At 40.0% G+C, this 15,029-nt stretch overlaps 1 protein-coding gene across 2 annotated transcripts in view; it reads left to right on the top strand.

Moving 5' to 3' along the window:
* The window catches only part of coro2aa (coronin 2Aa), a 43,209-nt gene that overhangs the window by 22,860 nt on the left and 5,320 nt on the right, over window positions 1–15,029 (top strand). For both annotated transcript variants that reach the window (XM_075463091.1, XM_075463092.1), the window contains exons 2-6: window positions 6,001–6,201; window positions 10,349–10,465; window positions 10,816–10,965; window positions 11,743–11,922; window positions 13,904–14,020. In XM_075463091.1, coding sequence (XP_075319206.1) covers window positions 6,001–6,201; window positions 10,349–10,465; window positions 10,816–10,965; window positions 11,743–11,922; window positions 13,904–14,020 — 765 coding nt within the window. The remainder of the gene's footprint in view (window positions 1–6,000; window positions 6,202–10,348; window positions 10,466–10,815; window positions 10,966–11,742; window positions 11,923–13,903; window positions 14,021–15,029) is intronic.

Raw genomic sequence — 15,029 nt, 5'->3', positions numbered from 1 at the left:
ATAACAGCCTGCCAGAATAAAGCACTACTGTGACTCTATCTGCAGATGTAATGATGCAAACATGGATGCAGGAGCTTTCTTAAGATGAGCTGAATGTACACTAAGTGATGTTTGGGGATGTGTTGGAAGGTTAGTTTTGGTGAAACAGAAACTTGGATCTAAACGGAGGTACTACATATACACACACACAGAGGCATATCCTGCCTTATCCTTATTTAAATGTGTGCTGTATGGCAATGAAGCAGCTCTTGGATTACCAGTGTGGCTGTTATCCAATTACAAGACACAAATTGTAAGCTGTCATGTGTGCGATATCAGACGGTCTAAGTGACGATCGTGCCTACTAAGACACACACACCGAGTATATGTACTCACGTATGCCATGACACGCGTCCACACCTGTACATTCCTCATCTTGAATTTCACCCTGAGCGTTTACAAAACATTACACCTACTGTTGGCGAAGGCAGGGCTCGTGTTGTTGACAGAGGGTTTTCAGATAAGGTTTGGTGTCATGAGGTCACTATATTTAGGATGAGAGAGGGCTTTGAGTTCCTGTAGATGAGTATATGGAGGAATTGATCGTGTATGGCTACGTACTTGAAACATCTAACTTCTCATTGCTGTAGGCCTGCGCTGCTTACGTTATTGCTACTTTAACATGAGCTAGAAAACTTTAAACTGTGCCACCCCCCCACCTCTGTGCCTTGGCAGGCCAAAGAGAGGAGTGGCTGCCGAGTTCATGATTATGAGTTATGAGGTATTTAAGATGGCCTCCAGGTGAGGAGTAGGTGAATATGTATGCTATGAAGTTCACCTCTGAACAAAACAGAAACACTTCGAAAGAGCAAACCAGATGTACAGTATGTTTTTTTTTTTTTTCCTTAGTTATGTCTGTGTTTTCAGTTCGGTTTTATGACTCTTTTTACAGCCCCCATAATGCGGTTACCACCGCTGTGACTCACTGTTCACGGACTGAAATAAATTTCCCTCTGACAGAAAGGACAGCATCTCCTTTTTCTTATTTTGCCATCAAAGAAGTCCTCGTCAGTAAAGCAATTTTCTGCTGTCAGGGACCATGCCTGGCTGTCTTTTTGATCAGCAAGATGTCGGTGTAAAAATAGCTGGAATAGTGTTTTCGTCATCAGCTCTGTGAGCAGCCGAGACAGGCCGCCCACCCTGCAGCACTGCTGTGTACCTGCTGCAAGATGCAGCTGAAAGGAAGCTGCCACTGGCCTGATTACAACCTGCTTTAGATGTGACAAGACGTCTTAGCTGTCTGCCCTGCAAGCTTCTCCCTCTTGTCTTGTAAGTCTCAGCAATACATGAATGCTGATTGTAGCAGCCCAGATGTGCTGCGCTTTGTAATTGCATGTCACTCATTAAGCGACCCAATAAGTGTTTGAGCAAAAAATGTGCCTCTGCTGATTGATTTATCCAAATTCTGGCTAAAAATAGAGACAGAAAGCAGGTAATACTTCATTTCCACCTGTGAAGTCTGTAGTAAATTCTTCTCGTATCTTTCCATGCGTCACCCTCTTTTGGTGTATTCATGTTGCAATGAGGACGTTGTCGTTTCAGCTCTTTGTTTTGTTATTGTTAAGCATAGAAGATGTAAAAGAGTGACTCTTACAATGAATGTGTTCAGGTACTTCTGCGGTGGGACAGCCATATTTTTTTTTTAGAAGTGTAGGTTAACATTATCAGAATAACAGCTGTTGTAAAAGTAGTGCATATAGTGGTGCATGTAAGTGTGTAAAGCCTGTAGCATTTAATGGTTTTCTTTATGAATGATTAATAATATTATTAGGTTTTCAAGTGCAAAAGAAGATAAGTGTCCAGATGCACGAATGAGAAAATCTCAATTCTTCTGCATTATTTATTTATTAAGGAAAATGATCTATCATTTTGTATTTATCTATCATTTCGACAATCAACTGTCAGAAGATGTCCTGTTTCATATAAAGCACAGGGCGTGTCAAAATCTGAGCTTCAGAACACATTTTTCAAAGTATATTATGGCACAAACGAAGGACAAAAAGTTCTTGGTACTAAACAGGCTGAAAATATTACAAAACTAGCTCTAAAGAATGTGGGCTTTAACAAACCAGTCAGATATATTGCCCCCCAGTGGATGAAATTCAAGACTAGTGTTACCTCCCAGGATACCTATTTGTCATCCCTTGAGCTTTATTTATTAGTTATCGTCCTGACATTTAAGTAGTTTGGATGATGTACACACAACATGTATTTTTCTCAGCTGAGTAAAATCAGTGCAACTCACCAACATGACTAAATCGATAGGAGCCAGAGCTTGTTTTCCTGCAAGTAGATTGTGTCAATGAGAGGATAATGGGAGACCGCGACCCTGTAGCATGTTCCAGTGAAGCAGGTGATGCTATCTGGCTAAGGATATTCCAGAAATGTCATCCAAAGTCCTAACCCGACCTGAAGGCTGCATTCAATGTCATCACGACATAACATGCAGCGATAAGTAGCATTATGAGAAATTTTGGCTTATATGGTTCTTTTAAATTTTTTGTTTTTCCTATTTTCGTTGCTGCTAAAGTACTCTCAGCCCGGTAAGAAATGCTTCAGGGCAGGTGGTGGGGACCCCTGCTGTGCTTCACACTGTCATTCAAAGCAGGAATTATTTGGATTTGAAGCCAATGATGTTTGCATGTTCACCTGGTGCCTGCGTGGGCTCCTTTCAGGTGTTCTGTGTCCTTCCACAGTCAAGAGAGTGGCTAAGAGATGGGTGAATGAATAGAATTTAGGAGAGCATGCCTACACAAGTACAATTACATTTAGATTTATCAAGGCTGTTTTCATTCAATTAACCCAGCTGATGCCATTTCTCTGAATTCATGTTTCTTTTTCTATAGAAGCTTTAGCAGAAGAGAAAATGAAGCGTTTTCTTTATTCAAGTTATTGCGATGATGCTGAATTTTGTTTCTTGGCCAAGCAACAAATTCTGAAGAGGTCCCGGTGTGAATGCTGCAGGTTCAGCAGGTAGGACGGTCATATGGATGAGACTCTGAAGCGCAGGTTTAGTGAAGCTCCCCGTCAGGTATGGAAACATTCCAGTGTGACAGCGCGAGGCTCTTTGTGATGGCCTCAGGGTAGAAGGTGAGAAGTGGAGGAGTAAACTGAGACATGAAGTCATGATCCCCACCCGTCCATTTCTGAACAGGTCTCCCTTATTTTTTCTTTTTCACCAGACTTTTTTTCTTTACTCGGCTTCTTTTCAGCCACACCATGCTAATATGATAACCATGTATTTATTTATTTTATCTGTCATGTCAAAAACCAGGGGGCAGTCTACATGAATAAATAAGGAGAATGACCAAATTGTTTATGCTGGATGCCTCCTGTTTTGTTTTTTTGCTTCTGCAGCTCTCTGCTCCCCAAGTCAACCGTTAGTCATCGTAGGGTCCATTTTTGCAGTAACATCTTTGCCCATCAGCGTCCTCCACCCTTAATTCATAAGTAATGACCTTGCAGCAGGCAGGCAGAGAGCCAGGCAGAGTAGCAGAGCAGACATGCTGGCTGGCCAGGCCTCGTCCCAGTGGACCAGAGCCACTTATCCCTCACAGTAATGACATATACATTGACTGACTCCAGGGCTAAAAAGAGACTCAGGATTTGTTTTTGTTTTTTCTGTCCCAATTCATAATGTGATGTGTGGTTGAGTGAATAATTGATCTTATTTGCAGAATATCTTGAAAACTGCTTATTGTTTAAAACACTTTTTTGTGATGGCTAAGAAATTTAATTTAAACAAAATACACAAATATAATGCAAAATATGCCTTAAAGAACATAGAGCAGCTTTTTTGCGCCAAGGCCAAATTAAAATTTCTACTAATTACTAGCGCTAACCTCTGGCTTTCTTCTGTGCCAAAGTCATCAGTTGCAGGATTACAATCAGGAGTGTATTACAACGTAGTTCCACACCAATGTAACTACATATGCAATACCGAGTGTTGTGATTATAGTGAAGTCTGGTGGCTTCTGCTGGAGCGTGCACCACCAGGTTGCGCGCAAGCACAATTCGTGATGAGTTCACTGTTGATAAGAATGTATTTTAATGCTGTACTCACTTCACGTTCATCAGTTAAAAACGGCTTTGTTCAGTTTAAACGTTATCTAAATCATTAGCGCCACTCGAGAATGTTCTCATTCTAATGTGTTCAGGCACAACACTGCTTAGACATGTAAGTAAATATTACCTCTCAGTCAGATGTTTTAACATTTACACATGTTACAGTGAGCATTTTCAATGGATCTAAACAAGATACTGCATTTCAAAATGAAGTGATAAGTTCTCCACTTCATGTTGCCAGATTTGTCCAGCACAGTATCTCACATTATCACACAAGAAAACCAAAGAAATTAGAACGAGTATGTGAAAACGAGCATAAGATCACATTAACAGATAATATTGATAATAAGAGAAGAGGCACTAAAACGCGACCCTGTGGCTTACCTTAAGATCCAGAGCAACATTGGCACACTGAAATCGAGTATTAGTAAATCTTATACCCATAATTTAATGAAGATCTCATCTCACTCGTCCCTTAAATTTTCAACTCAAAATACCTCACCAATTTATCATTATTACGGTGTCTCTAAAAACCATAGGTTTAGACACGTAGTAGATGTAGCTTTAAATCCAACTCCGCTGCTTCTTTCTACTTCCCTCTAAGGATTTCAATAAGATCCAGAGAAGAGCAGCAAATGGGAGAGGCATAACTCATTTTGCTGACCCAGATTATAATTAGAAAAGGTCCGAGCTCAGGCAGTGCTCATTCTCTGTTATATTACAATGGGTGCAAACTCGAATGGCTCATTCAGAGATTGTTTTGGATATATGGAGAAAAAAAGTAAGAGAAATGAAGGAAGGTCTGCTGTCACATTTTCTTACACGTCTTTACACACACTTGGGTAGCTAGTCTGAAAACAAACAAAGTACTCTAGCAGCTCTGGTACACAGTGGCAGTTCAAAGTACTTTACATACCGTAAAAATGCTAAATGTTGAAATCTGAGGAGAGAATGTCAAGCTGGGCGATATGTTCGAAATTGGCCCAATTCTCACAGTGTCGGCACAAAGTTAATGTACTCTCTTCAGTTTTGTTAGAAATATCTTAGAACCATTTTGAATTAAATATATTACATAGATATTCTGGGGAAAAGTAATATAATCTGATTAACCTGTCAACGGTTGAGGCAATCTGAAGGTGTAGACTTGTATGGATTAAAAAGTGTGTGCATGCAGCAAGCAGAAGAGGTGGAGACAGTAACCACACACCACTCCAAGCAAATGCAACCAGAGAGGAGCTAGATGGGAAAACATCACAACATCACCTGTTTGGGATTATCTGTCTTTTAAAAGATCAGAAGAATGCAGTCTGCTGTGATTGCAAACATGCTGACAAAAAGTTCCGACTCTTCCCACAAAAACAAACAAAAAGATAAAGGAATAAACAAAAACCTGGTATTGGACCCATCCAGTTTCGGGGCAACAGCAGCACTTGGAAACAGATGATTTATGCATATTTATATTATACAGACCTTGCCAGCATGCATTAGCACAATCAAGAAGTAAGTAGCTGTAGTATGATTTGTTAATTGATCCCTAGTTGAATCCTGCAGAGCAATGCTTGTTTCATTGTTTCCACTTTTTTTTGTGTTGTGACTTTTGTTTTTTTTATTTAGGACAAAGCTCTGAAGCAACTTTTTTTTTTTTTTTTTAAACGGGGAAAAAATAGTTAAAGGGAACCGATTGTTGATATGTTCTGCCGATGACATGATAGTAAAGATTTGATTATTTTTGTGCCTTAATGGATTGATTTGTCATGATCATGTCCATCCCTGCTTTTTGCTTGCGAAAAAGAAGCGGAGGCAAAATCCCATCAAGTCGGCTCTGCCACAGTAACTCTGCATGATGAATGACTCTCCTTGACTGACCTCTCTCTCTCCCTCTCTCCCCTCCCTCAGATGACATGGCGTCCTCAGTATCGCAGCTCCAAGTACCGCCACGTGTTTGGTAAAGCTGCCACAAAGGAGAGCTGCTACGATGGCGTGCCGATCACATGCAGCGTTCAGGACAACAACTTCTGTGCTGTCAACCCTCGTTTCCTCGCCGTCATCACAGAGTGTGCCGGAGGAGGGGCCTTCCTGGTCCTGTCGCTCCACCATGTGAGGATCTGCATCTCATACAGATTTACTGACAGACAGTCCTCTGACTCTTTAGATGGTATCAAATATTAAAATATCTCCTCTTCTGCGGTAAATGTCAGCTGTTTGCCTGAATGGCACAACAGCTGAATTAGCATAAATGATGAAAATGGCAAGAAACATATTTGAGATAAGCATCTATAAAGATGACGTGTAATGCTTTATTACACGTTAAAGTTGTTTTTAAAGGTTGTATGAGGGGTTGCTAGAAACCGACAGTACACTGCAGCTCAAAGATTGCATCAGCTGGACTGATAAATCACTTTTTACAGATTAGTTGTGCCAACATTTTATGGAAAGAATGATTTCCCATCATGAGGCAGAAAAGATCTCGAATTAACAGTGTTACTGTTAGTATGAGTGACATTTGACAAAAAACAACACTGGATTCATTTTACAAGTTACAGCTTTTTCTTTTCTTTTTTTTTTTAATGTATATTTACTATATAATGTAATTTTCTAAGAAGAACCACCACACTGACGGTTTTCATGGCTTCAGCATTTCTTTTTGATCACTCTGAAACTCGCCTGTTTCCATTTTGAACAGAGCTCACCTATACAGCTCAGAGAGGCTTTGCCACAAAAGTGAGATGGAATAGTTTATAAAAGCATGAACAAAGTGAACCCTGTAAAACATGTCAACTGTTTTTATTTTTTTATAGAACAACATGATTTTATATGAAGCAAAAAAAAAATATATATATAGTGTATACCTGATTCCAGGGGTTTCTCTACCCTTATTTTTTTTTTTGTCAGCCGGTGTTTGGGTGCCAGTCTCTTTGTTTGTTTTAACCACTCAAACCAAAGCTCATGGCTTCAGTTTCTTTTTTCCAGGTAGCCACCCCACCTTGCAGCAAGATGGAAATTTCTGTTTTGTAATAATAAGAATAACAACACAAAGATCCCAGTTTTTAGTTCTTTATTTTTGTTTTTGTTGGACACTGATATTTGATGGTTTTCTTTTGTTCCTGCATGCACACCACACCTGGATCAGACGGCTCCTCTTTTGGATTATAAATAGCTTAGCAAAAATAACCTCTGAGTATGAGGAAACCTCTACCAGCTTTTTCACTCCCGTTTCTTTTTTTTCTTTTTTTTAACAGTAAACTCACAAATTAGCATCCTAACTGGGTTTTGGGGTAACTTTACAGCTTCGCTCCACACCATGAGGGATTCCTCAGTCTGAGCACCTTTCCCTCTTTGTCTGAGTTCTCACCATCCTCCTGGCATGGTTAGAAATTGCATATGAGCTTAGGAATGACATAACTCATCTTTTGATTCCCCCCCCCCTCCTCTTTCCCTCCTTTCTGTCTCGAGGAGGTGAAACTTCAGCACCCCCCTCCCCCCGTTGCCCTCGCATCCCACCTCTGTGAGTGTGGACACAGATATCCCGTTATTCTTTGGAAAGAGCAGTTAACACACATGAGTATGGGAACAGAGGTCCTTCTTCCTCATTCCAAAAAAACAGATAATGGTGGCATCACTCCCTTGTTCCACACACCCCACCTGCACAGTAATTTAGCCCTGCAGGCGTGTGTGTCAACTGAAAGAAGATTCTGTTTGGACGGAGTTGGCAGTCTTGTTGAGGCAGAAAATCTTAAGTGACGTTTTTCCCTGTAATGGAATCATCAAATTCGTTGGGAATGTCATAAATGTTCTGTGTAATTCTACCATAAGTTTCTGTGGTTTTGATGTTAATGTCATGCACGCTTTGACTGCTTGCAAACTCGAATACATGCCCTAACCTGCACAACACGTCCTGTTTAGTTAGACGCTCTGCCTCTCCATCTGGCTGTCTGACTTTTAAGCTGCACTAATCAATATTTTTCATTTTAGGAGCATCTCTAATCATTTTAAACATCAGTGTGTTGCTACACATGCGAAAAAAGGCTAAACAAAGTCTGTTGTGGCTCTACCCGGAGCTCTGAAGTCTGATGAATGTCCTCAAGGGATTACTTGAGTGAGTAATGTTGGCTCGAGCTTACAGGTCTGAAACATCTGGCCGTGTGAAGTTAGAAAGAAGCTCATTCTTTTACCTACAGTTACCTCACACTCGGATCGTAATGCTGTGTGAATATATCTACCATTTTGTCGGAGGTATAAACAGACTGTAAGGAGGTCTCATGGGTGGCTGTGGCTTAGGAGATAGAAGTTGCTCTAAATATATTCAACAGCTAACTGGAAGAATGGAAGATATGGTGTTTTTTTTTTTTCTCTTCTTTTTGATGAGAACTTCATTCGTTAAAGGTTCCCCCGATGATGAACATTTTTAATGCCTTGCAGAAGACGGGAGTTGCTGGTTTACTGCTGCCTCGACTGCAATGTTTAAAGGGTTTGTTAATCTAGACCCAAACTGACAACACTTAAGTCACAAATAAAACAAACTAATGCGTCAAGGCAGCAGTGGACCAGAAACTCTTGGGTTTTGGGGGGTGAAATTATTGTATTTTTTTAGTGGAGTCTGGCTATGAAGAAAAAACAGGTTGATAAAAACTGTTTGTTCCCCGCCAGAAAGGGTGGTCTAAGCTATTAACTCCTCCTTTTTTCATGTAATGATCCTTCCTGTAGGTTCCTGGGCTGAAACCTTTCACCTCAGTTACAGCTTGGCTTTGAAATAACGGTAATAAAGGGAGACTCACTGTTGAGCTTGCATTCTTAATGCCGTCTGGGAAACTTATGGCAGAATTGTCGCTGTTATGAAGGTGAAAGAATGGGAGATATATTTAAGTCATTACGTAGCAGTCATCAGTGGTTGTGAATTTTAGGACATTTTCTAGTTGGCAGACACAACTATGTGAATATATTATTTACGGTTTATAGTTTGGTTGGTGCTCAACTCATAATAACCGGCTTTAGCAAGCTTTCAAATGATCAAATTTGTAATGTCTGGCCACAAAAACATGAAGAGGATTGCTACAAGTATTCTGTATTTGCATTGGGTCCTTTAGTGGAGGAGCATTCAAGCTTTAGTACAAACCTTGGCGTAAACATTCCGAGTGCAGCAGAACACATCTATCTACCTTTCAGACCTGGTACCAAACTGGCACACATTTATCTTTCAAGTCCGATTCAATATAGCTGTTGAAACATGCTTTTTGTATCAAATGGTAAATGGACTTAATTTATATAGCCCTTTTCTTGTCTTGTTGATTTCTTAAATTGCTTTTATACTACAATCTCCCATTTCTTCAAGACCTGTTAGTCTATACAGTGTTTTGTTATATGCGATGCTGCTCCTCTGTCACACACGTACTCACACACAGATAAATGCATCGGAGGCTATGTGGGGTTCAGTGTCTTACCCAAGAACACTTGGACATGTAGACTGGTGGTTACGGGCCTTGCAATTGGCAGACAGTTGCTCTGGGGCAGTTGTGGACAATGGTTTCATATTTAACTTACTTTTTCTTTAGAAGTTGAAAAAGGTTTTAAAATGGTTTTGGTTTTTCCTTCCATTTCTTCTTGTGTATTTTGGTGATGTGCTTACTTATGGTTAACCAGGACTGACGTGCTCACACAGCTGAGATGATTGATTCCAGATGAGCGTCAACACTTTGCTTTTCAATATTTTGTATTGAATAAAGCATAACGAAGCAATTTTTATATTAAAATCTCACAGAGTTTTACCTACCATTTTGACAGCGTGATTAGTGTGGTGTAATTTGTCTGTTTGCAGAATTTCATGGAACTTGCAGAGGTGCAGCATGGACACACATCCCAATCTGTTTGATTTTGGTGTGGATCCATATCCCTTTTAAATAAAACTATGAAACGGTGGCCTTGGAGGAGGCTTTAAATGGGTTTAGAAAAAAATATGGAAGTGTGTATATATATATATATATATATATATATATTAATAATAACATAAAGTATGATATTTGAGTGATATGATATTTTATGGAGCTTAAACCTCAAGAGATATCATGTTGAATGAGTGTGCTTGGATGTAACCATGCACACCACTTCCTGACTTTTCGTATGCCACTTTTTTTTTTTTTTCCCTCCAAATGATAACAAAAGACCAAATAATGCTCACTTCCAACGTAACAGACCAGTAAACTTGTTTTGTGTTGTATTGATCTCTTTATCTATTTATTTATTTGGTCAGACAGGTAAAGTGGTCCCAACTCACCCTCGAGTATCGGGCCACAAAGGCAACGTGTTGGATATCAAATGGAATCCCTTCAATGACTTCTGCATTGCTTCCTGCTCTGAGGACACCACGGTATGTGTATAGACGCATACATGCGCACACACACAGAAAGTACATTTTTATAATGGTTAAACTGACGCGTTATAATTTTCCAGGAAAACAAGCATGTTGCAACAGGGAAAGATCATTTTATTGCTGTTAAGCCTTGAAGAAGAACTAAAAGTCATTCCTCACATTCCTCAGCTCTGACCTGGCAGAGCAGCTCAGAACAAATCCCTGCAGATAGAAAGAAAAAGGAAGAGTCAACAAGTTTTGCCAACTCTCAAGACTATTTTCATAATATGTGCCTTAAAGCGCTCTTATTTTGTCGTCCGTTGGATGTTTTTCAGAGATTTATTTTGTGTGCCTGTGTGTGTCTGCAGGTCAAAGTGTGGGAAATCCCTCCTCACGGCGTGCTGATAAACCTTACAGTGCCGTGGAAGGAGCTGCAGGGTCACAGCCGCAGAGTGGGCCTCATTGAGTGGCACCCGACTGCTAACAATATTCTCTTCAGTACGGCCTACGACTACCAGGTAACACAAGCACACACCTCAACCCTGACACAAGCTCCAGGTGTTTTTTTTAACTCCATAAATAGTCGTAACAAGTAAAGAACTGAACACGTACTGTGTAGTGAGGGTTATATAGGCGTATTACGCTCACCTCAGCCCAACAGGTTGTGTAGCCAAATTCCAATTGTGCTATTGACCTGTAGAGGTATCAAGTAGTGCACACAGCATCACAGCTAAGCAAGTTGTTGTCATACCATTTAGTGAGTGAAAACTAACAAATACTGTGTATAATAATATGTTTTTATACTTTATTTACTGTATATCTCCTTCCATTTTTTTCTCTGAGTAGAGAAAGGAAACTAAATTAATTCTATCAGGCTTAAACGGCTTCAGTCTGTTTTCAAACACAGCAACAGCATGAATTCCTCCTGAGATAAGAAAAGTATGCTCTGTTGTGCCCATTTGTACAACTATTGAGTACCACTGTTGGTGATAGCGTGCCTCTCAGCCCCCCTTTGTGCTTAGCTGTTTGGACCAGCTCGAAACACTTATGTCTGGAATGTGGCACTGAAATATATTGTAGTTTTTAAAGTGAAGTCTGAAGAGAAAAGTACCCTGATCCAGAGTGTTACTTCTATGATAAACCTGCCATTAATTTTAACACTGTAATGTGAGCGAATAAATCATCCATTAGCATATGCCAGTTGTAACATTTTCCTTTAATCAAGGTCCAAGCTTAAAAAATGTCGACTCAGTCCCAACTTCTTTTCAAAGTGGTTTGTGCCTTTTCGCCTCCAGGTGATGATTTGGAACCTGGACTCTCCGGAGCAGGTGATAAAGAACCCCGTACGGACCATCAGCCACCACACAGATGTGGTACTGTCCATGTCTTTCAACACAGATGGCAGCCTCCTCGCCACCACCTGCAAGGACAGGAAAGTCCGGCTGATGGAGCCTCGCTCAGGAAACCTGTTGCAGGTACTGTGCTGATATGTGCATGCGTACTTGTGGTTTATTTGAGGGGACAAAACCTAACCTGTGCGGGATACCCTGCTGCTTACCATTGGCAGCTGGTAATGGGCTACAGCCCATCCACAACCCTGAATTGGATAAAAGCAGATATAGAAAATAGATGGATGGATGGACGAATGGATTGATAGGACAAAACATAAAGTCATTCGACAGGACTTACATACTTATTGTAGACAAACTGCTAGTCCTCCGGATTTAAATCATTCAGTTTTAGGATGATGACTTTAAGATAAGTTTAATGTTTAGGTCAAATTTCACTTTTTCTTCTGCGTTCTTTTTCATTTGTTTTGCTGTTACTGCACCATATACCAGCTAATGTGATTTTCATAGTCACTGTAATAATAATAATAAAAAGTTATTTCTGCTCTTTATTTCTTAAAATATAAGAATGTACCCTTTTATTTTAGTCACTGAAAAACTAAGAGGCAGGCCATGTATTCGAGCCTAGCCCACATCTCAGTATGTCGTATATCACAGCCATTCATTTAATTCTATACATTTCTTTGGTAAGTCTCATACAGAGACTCTGTTTAAACTGTTCTATGGGCAGGCCGCCTTTCCTGCCTCCTCTGCAAGCTGCTTCGCGACCCACAACCACTTCAGCTCCTGCTTTTAACACTGTGTCTGATTTAATCAGTGAGTGATGTGTGCCATTGATTGTGCACTGTTTTGTATTATCAAGAGTCTTTGCTGCTGCTTGTCCTTTTCCCCTTCCCAGGCGGGAAGGGCACAAAGGTTGATCTTTTTGATAATAGAATAGTCCAGACTAAACTGTTGCTTAACAAACTTTTTCCCTCTTAAATTCAAGATTTGTCTCATTTCCTCACATCTCATTATATCACTGGAAGATGCAATCACCAGCTTCTTTTTCCTCTTGTAAATTCCCTGTGACATAAGGTCTATGAGAAAATAATTGATTCTTCTTTTGAAAAGAAACTTATTGAACCATAAGTCTTCGTCCTGCTTTTCAGAAGCCTAACAGCTATGCATAAGTGGAAGTTCCCTGCTCTTTTTCTCCTTCCACTCATCCAGCACCACACAGCCAAAACTGACACCTTTGGCCTGGTTGGATCACAGCAAAGCTCCACAGACCTCTGGGTCACCAACCAGTGACTCCCACTCTTTACATTAGTCTGCTGTCATTTCCTGTACCTACCAAAGAGGTTCATATAGATGGAAAAAAAAGAAGAAAAAAAAGTTTACATCACAGTGCTGAAATACGTCTTCACAGCTGTTGCTTTGTGAAAATCCACTTTCTCATCTCATCTGTAAATGTAGAAACCTCTGTACATATATATATGTGTGTGTGTGTGTGTGTGTGTGTGTGTGTGTGTTTGCTTTTCTCAATAACTGTCTGTCACATTCACTTCAAACTGGGGGTGCTGGAAAACGAAGAATTGCAGTGTCAAGTTGTGCTCAGAGCGGTGGGCCCATTTTTTATTTATTTATTTATTATTTTTTTAACGTCATTTCTTACCTTGGCGACGATGTCGCACTCCTCCATTTCCTCTCAAAAATATCATCACTTCAGATGATATAGTTTATTAATAAACATATAAAAGAGAATTTGAAATGAAAGTGGGCTTTCCTGAATAAGGAGACCAAGAGAAACTTCAGATGCATCTTCAGGAACAAGACAATCGGCCACAATTCTGACATCATGTACTTTGTTGCGGACAGATAAGCTCTTACTTACTTACAGCTTCCTGTTAATTTGACCAGTTTAAGGTGGATTTTTTTTTGTTTTTATCTTGGAACATTTTTAGAGGTTACTCCAGACCATAAATTTCATCCAGATGCTTTGCTTTTTGACATCTGGCTCGCATAGTTGCAGCTCGCCTGTTATGTGATCACATCAGCTCTGAATGAGCTGTGGTATTATCTGAGAAATACTTAATAATAATTCATGTGGATGATTTATTTGCAGGAAGCAAACAGCAAGACGCACAAAGCCAGTAAGGTGGTGTTCCTGGGAAACATGAAGATGCTTCTCACATCCGGTACTTCACGCTGGAATGAACGACAGATAGCTCTGTGGGATCAGGTGAGGCCCGCAGCTTGGCAGCTCTGCACGGTTACCTGCACAGTTAAATCGAGCGACAGCTGCAGGACATATCATTTTAATTTGAAGTTTCTGCCATGAAAAAAAACCTTGCATGTCCTTAATATAGTATAGTGCATAACTCTCCAGCTTCTTCACCCACTCCATCTTTAAGTGCTTCCTCAAAATCTCTTTCAACTCTGCAAAATAAAATAAGCAATAAAATAATGATCAGGGCTGCTAACACCCTCTCAGTCACTATGTCAGGCTTTTAATAGAAGAGGGCAACAGACTGGAAATGCTTTAGGCAACTGCAAGTTGATGTGTAGCTTTGATGGGCTGATTTAAGATGCGTTTAGCTGTCTAATAAAAGAAATGCAGAGTGATTCAATCGCCAACCGCATTCTAAAAGCTGCTCTAGTCGTCCTGCTTGAGAAGCTTGATTTCGTCTGATTTTGGTCCGACTAACATGTATACATGCATTTTGAAAGTTTGTTTCTGGTCAGACTAACACAATAATTCATTTTTTGTGTCATATAAACGCACTCTGGCACTGCAGAATCTTTTCAAAGGTTTCGAACCACAAGAAAAGATTAACCAATTCTGCTCACATGGACTCCTCATCGTGGGTGACAGAGTGCAGCAAATGCTCTGACGATACAAGTCAAGCTAACCTTAGTCTGGACTTGTATCATCAATCTTTACTGAAAATAGTCAGTTTGATGTGATTTTCAATACATTGAATAGTGATAAGCATAGATGTGACAACCACAGAAGCCTGTGTTGGAAATGCTCACAAAGACACAAGAAAGCTGATGAATCAACTGAGCCACAAGCCTAATAACATAGAATTGGTATGTTATATGGTATGAATAAAGTGAGGTTCTGCATGTTACATCACAACTGGGGAGGTCTTGACTCCAGGTGGCCTTATTTCCTGGAATATTAAAGAAAAAAATTCCTGGAGTATTAGAGATTAAAATTATATGTACCAACTGCAAAATGCTAAATA

Source organism: Odontesthes bonariensis, chromosome 4 (assembly GCF_027942865.1).
Source record: "Odontesthes bonariensis isolate fOdoBon6 chromosome 4, fOdoBon6.hap1, whole genome shotgun sequence".
In the NCBI taxonomy this organism is placed as follows: domain Eukaryota; kingdom Metazoa; phylum Chordata; class Actinopteri; order Atheriniformes; family Atherinopsidae; genus Odontesthes; species Odontesthes bonariensis.
Note: the sequence above shows the minus strand (reverse complement) of the source record. Positions and strands in the feature narration are given on the sequence as shown.